The sequence below is a fragment of the Lycium barbarum genome, chromosome 5 (assembly GCF_019175385.1).
Source record: "Lycium barbarum isolate Lr01 chromosome 5, ASM1917538v2, whole genome shotgun sequence".
Classification (NCBI taxonomy): domain Eukaryota; kingdom Viridiplantae; phylum Streptophyta; class Magnoliopsida; order Solanales; family Solanaceae; genus Lycium; species Lycium barbarum.
In genome coordinates, this window is record NC_083341.1 from 78,654,737 (window position 1) to 78,666,265 (window position 11,529).

General features: G+C 42.2%; 1 protein-coding gene across 1 annotated transcript; it reads left to right on the forward strand.

Annotated features, from left to right (window-relative positions):
• The first annotated feature begins 226 nt into the window (after positions 1 to 226).
• Positions 227 to 1,365, forward strand: LOC132639500 (uncharacterized). Its single transcript, XM_060355946.1, has one exon. It carries the CDS (start codon positions 227 to 229, stop codon positions 974 to 976), a length of 750 nt encoding a protein of 249 aa, XP_060211929.1. The 3' UTR covers positions 977 to 1,365.
• Positions 1,366 to 11,529: the final 10,164 nt, after the last annotated feature.

Sequence of the window (11,529 nt, forward strand, 5' to 3'; positions counted from 1 at the left end):
CACTTAGTTTCAAATTCATTATTCATAAAACTCCAAAACAGTTCCCCACCAGCACCTAGGGAGAATTTTCAAGCTAGGGCAAGAATATCCTTGAGAGGTAAGTCTCAACCATTCCTTTCATCATTACGTTATCATTTTCATGATTATCATCCCTTTTATGGGTCTACAATGGTGAATTAGAATTAGTAACCCTAGAACCTAATAGACCTTCTATAGTTAATAGGTTATGATTGACGAGACTCGTAGCGGAGTTAACGCTAAGCTGGAGTGTTGGAGACATACTCTGGAGTCTAAAGGGTTTACGCTGAGTAGGACCAAGACAGAGTACTTGGAGTGTAAGTTCAGTGAAGCAACTCAGGAGGCTGACTTGGAAGTAAGGCTTGGTACCCAGGCCATCCAGAAGAAAAGTAGTTTCAAGTACCTTGGGTCTATTGTGCAAGGCAGCGGGGAGATTGACGATGATGTCACACATCGTATTGGGGCAGGGTGGATGAAATGGAGGCTTGCTTCCGGAGTGCTATGTGATAAAAAGGTGCCACCAAAACTTAAGGGCAAGTTCTACAAAGTGGTGGTTAGACCGACTATGCTGTATGGGGCGGAGTGTTGGCCAGTTAAGATCTCTCACGTTCAAAAGATGAAAGTTGCCGAGATGAGAATGTTGAGATGGATGTGTGGCCACACTAGGAGTGACAGGATTAGGAATGAGGATATTCGGGATAAGGTGGGGGTGGCCTCGGTGGAAGACAAGATGCGAGAAGCGAGATTGAGATGGTTTGGGCATGTGAAGAGGAGAGATACAGATGCCCCAGTGCGGAGGTGTGAGAGGTTGGCCATGGATGGTTTCAGACGAGGTAGGGGTAGGCCGAAGAAGTATTGCGGAGAGGTAATTAGACACGACATGGCGCAATTACAGCTTACCGAGGACATGACCTTAGATAGGAGGGCTTGGAGGACCCAAATTAGGGTAGAAGGCTAGTAGATAGTCTCGTTATCCGTTCTTATTAGTAGTCGCATTATTGCAATATCATTTCTTGTGCTCCGATTTCTGCTATTATCTGTTATTATGTGTTATTTCCTGTGCTTTGGTTATCCTGTGTCATCTGCTCTGATTTCTGCTATTATCGGTTATTTTCTGTGCTCTGATTATCCTGTATTATCTGTGTCCCTTGCATTATTTCATTTCCATATCGCTTTAAATCTCTTATCCGAATCTCTTAACCTTATCTAACTGTATCTGACTTCTTTTTATGCTTTTATTGAGCCGGGGGTCTTTCGGAAACAGCCGTCCTACCTTGGTAGGAGTCAGGTCTGCGTACACTCTACCCTCCCCAGACCCTACGATGTGGGATTTCACTGGGATGTTGTTGTTGTTGATTGTTAACATGTGTTTATATCTAATGGCTTGGGTTATTACCTTTTAATCAAGAATTGAACCATTAGAGTCATGAACTAAGTGAATTGAGACATAGGGCTTCATAAAAATCGTAGTTTTACCATGGAAGCTACTTGTAATTGATGTTTTGATTAAATAGCATTATAAATTGATGATTGGTGGTAAATGTTAGGTTGATTTAAACCTAGAAATCATTCACCCATTGGAATGGGGCTAAAGGGAAGGGTGTTCCTGAATTGATTTTGTGACTAGAGTAATTATGACTTATTGAGCATTCTAATTACTAGACTTTAGCGTTCCGAGGCTAGGATGTAGTGGAGTAATCTGCCTTGTTCCAGCTCTACACTTGAGGTAGGCTACGGTCTACTTGAGTTAGACTTTGATTAGTTGATTGTATGTGTTGTGAAATTGATAGGGAAAGCATGTCTAGTCTTCAAACATGATTATGTGTGGTTGAACTTCCTATTTGTTATTGTTTGAGTGATTATGTGGGCTTCGTGCCACTATTCATTATGTTGGGACTTACGGGTTTATGGTGTTGTGATGAGAAGTTAATATGATCTTCTTGGTGGAATTGAGATATGAATGATGATTTGATTATTGACAATAATGTGACAGTAGATGCAGATATATATACATATATGAAAATGCTCATTTGATCGGGGGTGAGGATGTGACCTAGTTTTGAGCTCAGGTCTGAGGAGTGAGTCCGAAACATCAGTTAACATGTGTGTACAGCGTGTATATAGTTATTGTTGGTAGACTTATTCCGTTGTTTGCTTCTGTTGATTTGATTCTTGATATCATGGGATGACTTGATTGTTAATATCCTTGGATGTCTTGTTGATTGGGTTAATTGATTATGGGTTGTTGAATGGCTTGTCTATTTTATTGATTTTATGATGTATGCATGATACTAATCTTAGTCGGCCTATGATATCTACTGGTACATAGTGTTTATACTGATACTACCTTGCTGCATTCTTTTGAGTTCAGATTGTGATCCATAGACTGTTACCTGACCTCATATCTAGCGTTGAGGCTGTTTGCTGACAGATTTAGGGTGAGCTTCTATCCATGTCAGGCAGCCTGACAATCTTCTTTTGCGATGTTTATTTCTTTTCCAGACATTGTTGGTCATTTATTTAGACATGTTTTGGATTAGAGTCTTTGTACAGTGACTTTCGTATTTTGGGGTTGAAATAGTAAGGACTTCGGCACTTACTTCGTTATTTTATGGAATGACTTAATTTTGTTTTATCTTGCACTTAAATGGTTAATAATTGTTTGAATTGGTTAATATAAAAATGGACTTGAATGGATAGATGGCTTACGTATTGGTTCGCCCATTAGGAGTTAGTATGGGTGCCAGTCATGGCGGGTTGGGTCGTGACAGAGTTGGTATTAGATCTTTTGGTTTTTCGATCTCGTCGTACAAGGACATGTCTAGTAGAATCTTGCAGATCGGTACGGAAACGTCTGTACCTATCTTCGAGAGGCTACCGGACACTAGGAAAATTCCCTTTTCTTTGTTTCTTTCGTGCTATTTGATTCCAATTGGTATTTGGATGATTCAAATTGGTATCTGACTGTCCTTCATTCTCTCACAGATGGCGAGAACACGTGTGGCAGCAGCCAGAAGAAGAGGTGGAGGTAGAGAAGCAAGTAGAGGGGTGGCACCGGCTGGGGGCGGAGTCCCAGCAGTTGACCCCGTGCCTCCAGTGGCACCTAATGAGGCAGCAGGAGATGCAGCCGCACTAGCCTAACCAGCGGTAGTACCAGTTCCGCCATGGGCTACAGCTGCTCCGGGTATACCAGTTGCGATGGCGCAGGTGCTGAATTGGTTGCATGGGTTAGCACAGACCGGGGCTATAACGGTCGTTCAAGCAGGTAGGGGCGTATGAATAGCAGCCTCAGGTCCGAATAGAGTTCAGGCTCCAGGAGTTCGGCATGCCGCAGCAGTGGCCCCTCACTTAGATGAAGTTTCAGGTTTTGAGGTACTTTTGAGGCCAGCTACAGCGCAGGTGAGGAGCGTGATTTATTTTGTAGGTTTATTAAAATGAAGCCTCTGGTTTTCTATGGTACTGAGTCAGAGGATGCGTATTATTAGATCATTATAAATTATCATAAGAGGCTCCATAAGATAGGGGGTGTGGACAAATATGGGGTTGAGTTTGTGACCTTCCAGTTCTTGGGTGATGCCAAGCTTTGGTGGAGGGCATATATGGAGTGCAAGCTAGATGGGTCACCTCCATTGACTTGGGTTCAGCTCTATTTAGTGTTTCTAGATAAGTATGTTTCACGTACTCTGAGGGACAAAAGGAAGGATTAGTTTGCTAATATCAATCAGGGGAATCGTTTGTTACTGTTTATGAGTCTTGTTTTAATTTCTTATCCTGATATGCTCTTCAGATCCTGCCTACTGAGGAGCAGAGGATTAGGCGTTTGGTGAAGGGATTGAGCACTGGACTTCAGCTATCAGTTCTTCAGCATGTGGCCACTAGGCTTCATTCCAGGAGGTAGTGGAGCATGTCTGTGTTGTTAAGGGGATTAGACATGAGAGTCATGCAAAGCAGATAGAGAAGAAGGCCTGAAGGGGTGCAAATTTTAGCAAATCCTTCTCGAGGGGTCAGAGTTCATAGATATATTCAGGACGTCGGGTTCAGTCCGCTATGCAGGTGTTTGTTGTGGGCCCATCAGGGGAAAATTATCAGACTTCAGGTCAGCATGGGGGTTATACTGCTTTATCAACTTCTGTTCAACAACTTATGCTAGACCGTGCATGTTACAAGTATGGTGAGGTCGGGCATATTAAGAGGTTTTTCCCTAGACTCAGATCAGGGTGGACAGGGGACTCAGTATCAGGCTCCTCAAGCTCCATTTGCACCAGATAGAGGAGGTAAAGATCATGTACCGATAGGGCAGGGCAGCCAAACAGCGAGTAAGGGTGGCGGTCAGCCTAACCGAGACGGTCCTCAGGCAGGCAGAGGTGGACATCAGCCCGATAGGGGCGGGGCTCATACTGGACAGGGTAATCACGTTCATTCATAGGCTACAAGAGGGCGCGATCATTTGTACGCTTTCCCAGGTAGACCAGAGGCTAAGGCCTCCGATGCTGTCATCACAGGTACTATCTCAGTTTACAACCGGATGGCTTTTGTTTTATTTGATCTGAGTTCTACTTTTTTATATGTGTCTTCATAATTTATTGTAGGTTTGATATGATGTGTGATCCTCTTGATGCCCCTATTTATGTATCTACTCCGATTGGGGATTCAGTGGTGGTAGATAGAGTCTACCCTTCTTGTGCGATTACATTTATGGGATATAGTACATGGGCGGATTTGATGATTCTAGACATGATAGACTTTGATGTCATATTGGGCATGAGTTGGTTGTCCCCGCATTATACAATTATTGATTGTCACTCTAAAGCCATTACCTTAGCTATGCCCGGGACACCTAGACTTGAGTGAAAGAGTAACCTTAGTCCCCTCTCTGAGAAAGTCATATCCTTCGTTCGTGCTAAGAAACTAGTAGAGAAAGGTAGTTTAGCTTATTTGACACATATCCGTGATACTAGTGCAGATACTCTATTTATTGATTCGGTTCCAGTGGTATACGAGTTTGCGGATGTGTTCCCCGTGGACTTGCTAGGTATACCACCTGACCGTGACATTAATTTTCGGATTGATTTAGACCCAGGGACTCGTCCTATCTTTATTCCACCTTATAGGACGGCGCCAGTAGAACTCAGGGAATTGAAAGAACAGTTGTAAGATCTTTTGAGTAAGGGTTTTATTGGCCTGACTACCTCTCCTTGGGGTGCTCTTGGGTTGTTTGTTAAAAAGAATGATGGGTCTATGCATATGTGTATTGATTGCCGTTAACTGAATAAGGTAACTATCTGAAACAAGTATCCTATCCCCCGTATAGATAACTTGTTTGATCAGTTACAGGGAGCTTCTATGTTCTCTAAAATTGACTTAAGGTCAGGGTATTACCAGTTAAAGATTCGGGCAGAGGATGTTCCTAAGACACCCTTCAGGACCAGGTATGGGCACTATGAGTTCTTGGTTATGTCTTTCGGGCTTACTAATGCCCCAACTGCGTTCATGGATTTGATGAATAGTGTGTTTAAGCCCTTTCTAGACTCTTTTGTGATAGTGTTCATTAATGATATCCTGGTAGCTTCTAAAAGTAAGGAGGAGCATGAGAAGCATTTAAGGATTTCTCTTTGGGTATTACGGGATAAGGAGCTATACGCTAAATCCTCTAAGTGTGAATTTTGGTTGTCTTTTGTCTCCTTTTTGGGGCATGTAATTTCGAACGAGGGTATTATGGTGGATCCACAGAAAATTCAGAAAGTCAGGGAATGGGCTAGGCCCACATTGGTGATCAAAATCTGGAGCTTCGTGGGTTTGGCTAGCTATTATCATCAGTTTGTGAAAGGGTTCACCTCTATTGCTTCTCATTTGAAACGTCTGACTCAGAAAGAGGTATAGTTTCAGTGGTCTGACGAGTGTGAAGAGAGCTTTCAAAATCTCAAGCCATTGTCGACTACAATGCCTATTCTAGCATTGCCTGTAGAGGGCAAGGATTTTGTTGTTTATTGTGATACTTCACGTTTTGGTTTGGGTGTCGTTTTGATGTATGAAAAGAAGGTGATTGCTTACGCTTCTCGACAGTTCAAAGTGTATGAGAAGAACTATCCTACTCATGACTTAGAATTGGCAGTAGTGGCGTTGGCGCTGAAAATCTGGAGGCACTATTTGTATGGTGTCCATTATGAGGTGTACACTGACCACCGCAGCTTGCAGCATGTGATCATTCAGAGGGATTTAAACTCTAGGCAGTGGAGATGGACGGAACTGCTGAAAGATTATGACATCGCCATTCTGTACCATCCTGGTAAAGAAAATATGGTAGTTGACGCGTTGAGTAGGAAGTCAGCTAGTATGGGAAGTCTGGCTAGTTTGATCTCTTCGGAGCGTCCTTTAGCTAGAGAGGTTCAGACTCTGGCTAACAGTTTTATAAGGCTGGATATTTCTAACACCGGCAGGGTGTTGGCTTGTGTTGAGCCTCGGTCATCATTTCTGGAGCAGATTAAGGCTAAGCAGTTTGAGGATGCTACGTTGTGTAAAATTCGCGACAAGGTGTTGTGTGGTGAGGCTAAAGAGGTTGTGATTGACGAAGAGGGTATGTTGCGGATTAAAGGCGAGTTTGCATTCCACGTGTGGGTGATTTGATTAAGAGGCTCACAGTTGGAGGTATTCCATTCATCCTGGCGCTACTAAGATGTATCGCGATTTGAGACAACACTACTGGTTGACTAGGATGAAGCGTGATATAGTGGAGTTCGTTGCTAAGTGTTTGAATTGCCAGCAGGTGAAGTATGAACATCACAAACCTGGGGGTATACTTCAGAGGATGCCCATTCTTGAGTGGAAGTGGGAAAGAATAGCAATGGATTTCGTGGTTGGTCTTCCGAAGATGTTGGGAAGTTTGGTTCTATCTGGGTTATTGTTGATAGGTTAACTAAGTTTACCCACTTTATTCCGGTGCGGATAACTTATGACGCCGAGCAATTAGCCAAGATCTACATTCGTGAGGTGATTAGGCTACATGGGGTTCCTATCTCCATTGTGTCCGATAAAGGCACAACATTCACATCTCTATTTTGGGAGCATTTGCATGAGGAATTGGGTACTAGGTTGGACCTTACAACAGCTTTCCACCCTCAGACTTGCCATTAAAATAGTTTGCATATAATAATAGCTACCACTCGAGCATTGACATGGCTCCATTTGAGGCGTTGTATGGGAGAAGGTGTAGGTCTCCTATTGGGTGATTTGATGTGTTTGAGGTGAGACCTTGGAGTACGGACTGTCTGAGAGAGTCCTTAGAGAAGGTGAAGATGATTCAAGCTAAGCTTCTCGTAGCACAGAGTAGGCAAAAGAAGTATGCAGACCATAAGGTCCGAGATCTGAAGAGCAAGTGTTGTTGAAAGTCTCACCCATGAAGGGTGTGATGAGGTTTGGGAAGAAGGGCAAGCATAGACCGAGGCATATTGGGTCGTTTGAGATACTCAAGCGTGTAGGGGAGGTGTCTTACGAGTTTGCTTTACCTTTGGGTCTATTCGGCGTTCATCCGGTATTTCACGTTTTGATGTTAAAGAGGTATCACGGCGATGGTTCGTACATAATCTGTTGGGATTTAGTGATGCTAGATGAGAACTTGACATATGAGGAAGAGCATGTTGCTATCTTAGATAGAGATGTTCGTAAGTTGAGATCCAAGGAAATAACGACCATGAAAGTTCAGAAGAAGCATCGCCCGGTGGAGGAAGCTACTTGGGAAACAACATCGGAAACGCGTAGCATGCATCCTCAACTTTACACCGAGTAAGGTAATATTTCCCTAGAGTCCTCATCTTTGTTCATAACCTCCCGGTCGTTATGAATAACATAAGATCACCCCACCAAAAAGAACCTTCCCAAGGGTAGAACGTGTTAATAGAACTTGAATGTATAAGTCTAAAAACGAAAACTTGACTTGTTTGTGATTGTTGTTTGATTGTGCTGGACTTGTTTGTGATTGTTGTTTGATTGTACTGAGTCCATCAGGGTCTGACGTAGGAAATTAGAACTCCGTTGGGAATTCCAAGGCCACGGGTGAGTTCATATGGTGTTTTTATGTCTATATACATGTTTTTTTGTGTTTTTGAGGCCTCGGATGAAATGTTGGATGGTAGAGTTGAAAAACAGGGAAAACTGAGAGCTTATGGTTTCAGTGGTACCGCTGTAGCGGGGGAGGTACCGCTGTGGCGGGACCACTATAGCGGTGATCTTCTCGCCACAGCGAACAAATGGGATTTAGGGTAACCGCTATGGCGGGCACTATACCGCTATGGCGATGTCGCTATAGCGGGATCCGGCCAGCCATGACGGAGGCCGGGATTAGTTTTGTCCGCTATAGCGGGCACTTGGCCACTATAGCGAGACCGCTGAAGCGGTGAGTTGACCACCGAAGTGGTCGACGGGGACAGAATGTCGGCTTTTAAACACTTAGTTCTGAATTCTTTATTCATAAAACTCCAAAACAGTTCCTCACCAATACCTAGGGCAAGAATATCCTTGAGAGGTAAGTCTCAACCATTCCTTCCATCATTACTCTATCATCTTCATGATTATCATCCCTTTTATGGGTCTACAATGGTGAACTAGAATTAGCAACCCTAGAACCTAATAGACCTTCTATAGTTGATGGGTTATGATTCTTATCATGTTTTTATCATCTAATGGCTTGGGTTATAACCTTTTAATCAAGAATTGAACCATTATAGTCATGAACTAAGTGAATTAAGACTTAGGGTTTCATAAAAATGGTAGCTTGACCATGGAAACTGCTTGTAATTGATGTTTTGATTAAATAGCCTTATAAATTAATGATCGGTGATTGCTAGGGCAAATGTTAGGTTGATTTACACCTAGATATTATTCACCCATTGGAATGGGGCTAAAGGGAAGGGTGTTCTTGAATTGATTTTAAGACTAGAGTAATTATGACTTATTGAGCATTCTAATTGCTAGACTTTGAGTGTTTCGAGGCTTTATGGAAGGAAAAGGTTGTAGTGGAGTAATCTGTATTGTTCCACCTCTACACTTGAGGTAGGTTACGGTCTACTTGAGTTAGACTTTGATTAGTTGATTGTATGTGTTGTGAAATTGATAGGAGAAAGCATGTCTAGTCTTCAAACATGATTGTGTGTGGTTGACCTTCCTATATGTTGTTGTTTGAGTGATTATGTGGGCTTCGTGTCACTTTCATTGTGTTGGGACTTACAGGTTGACGGTGTTGTGATCTTCTTGGTGGAATTGAGATACGAATGATAATTTGATTATTGACAATAATGTGACACTAGACACAGATATACATACATATATGAACAGTCTCATGTGACCGGGGATGAGGATGAGGCCTATATATGAACAGGCACATTTGACCGGGGAGAGAATATGGTCTAACTTTGAGCTCGGGTCCAAGGAGTGAGTCTAGAACGAGTGGTACATGGACGCCATGGGTCCCCTGCAGATCATGACTATAGAGCAATGACATCAGTTAGCGTGTGTGTACAGCGTGTATATGGTTATTGTTGGTAGACTTATTTCTGTTGCTTATTTCCATTGATTTGATTCTTGATATCGTTGGGTGACTTGATTGTTAATATCCTTGGATGTCTTGTTGATTGGGTTAATTGAATATGGGTGGTTGAATGGCTTGTCTATTTTATTGATTTTATGATGTATGCATGATAATAATCTTAGTCGGCCTATGATATTTACCGGTACATAGTGTTTGCACTGATATTACCTTGCTGTATTTTTTTGAGTGCAGATTGTGATCTAGAGAGTGCTACCCAACCTCATATCTAGTGTTGAGGCCATTTGCTGACAGATTTAGGAAGAGCTTTTATCCATGCCAGGCCGCCCAAAGATCTTCTTTTATGATGTCTATTTCTTTTCCAGACGTTGTTGGTCATTTATCTAGACAGCTTACATTCCCTAGACATGTTTTGGATTAGAGTCCTTGTACGGTGACTTTAGGATTTTGGCATTGAAATAGTTAGGACTTCCGCACTTACTTCGTTATTTTATGGCATGACTTAATTTTGTTTTATCTTGTGCTTGAATGGTTAATAACTGTATTAATTGGTTAATAAAAAAGTGGACTTTAATGGATAGATGGCTTACGTATTGGTTCGCCCACTAGGAGTTATTGTGGGTGTCAATCATGGCGGGTTGGGTCCTGACACTCAAGTAGACCGTAACCTACCACAATGCAGAACTAGAACAATGCAAGCTATTCCAAATTAGCCTTTGCTTTCTGCAATGCGTCAGAATGTTCAAAGTCTAGAAATATGGTGCTACATGAGTATTTGAATCACTCAAACAATACAACAATTTGGAAACGGAAACCGACTTATTTCTACTCTTTCCAATTTGTTCATCTATCACTTATGGTGAACTCATCATTTTCTCTCTTCCAATGATCATACTATTCTAATTCAGGGGCTTCTAATGAATTCAATGCTTTTACAAGCATTTTTTATGCTAAAGTTACCATTTTTACGAAACCCTAAACCTCAATACATCATTCTCATCCATTTGAACTTGAATTCCCACCCTAGGAAATGATAATCTGTAACCCTATATGAATAAACAACAGTACAATCACTAACCTATTCATTATTCAATGGTTTCTTAATGTAACGACCCGTTTGGTCGTTATAGTCTTTCTAGCATTTTCCCCCCTTTTCCCAGCTTGGTTAGCTTACTTTTGAATCGAGGGGACCGTTGACACGCTCCTCGAGGTGTCTAGACTTTATTCGGGTGACTTTTTGTGAAATATGGGATTTAAGCGAAAAAAAGTTGACTGAAAGTTGACTTTTGGGTAAACCGACCTTTTTAAAAAATCCATCAATTTCGAGTGATCCGAATGGTCATTTATAATTTGTGTGCATATCTAGTTCGGTTCCCAATGCACTCGGATGCATTTTGGGACTTGGATTGGAAAATTAGAATTGACATAACGGGGCTTGACTCAACCAACGAGACCTACGTTATAAATTCTGAGGCCACGAGCGCGTTCGTATCGTGTTTTTATATGTGTTTGTGTATGTGATTTGTGACCAGATGGCCTCGGGAATTAGTCAGAAATTTAGGTTGAAGTATGAAACTTGGAGAACTTTCAGCGGTACCGCTGAATTGGTCACCCTGCCACTAGAGTGGTCCTTGCCAATTGGGCATGACCGTTGTAGCGGTCATGGCACCGCTGGAGCAGCCTTAGCGTCGCAGAAGCGGGTGATGGGCAGTGAGTTCATTAAATGAGGTGTTAAAAGCCCTTAGTCTATCATTTAATACCATTCGGAACTCTTGAGGAAGAGGTCTATATGTCTCCGAAATTTGAGCTATTGGGAACTGTTCTTGGGGATTATTAGTGAAGATTCTTGGTGGTAAGTCCTCCTAACCTTCTTGCTAATACATTTTCCTAATCACCTTAGAACCCCTTTTTGTTGTTAGTTCATTAGTAATGGAAGATTAAAAGTGGGTTTTGATGAATATTCTATCTAGGCT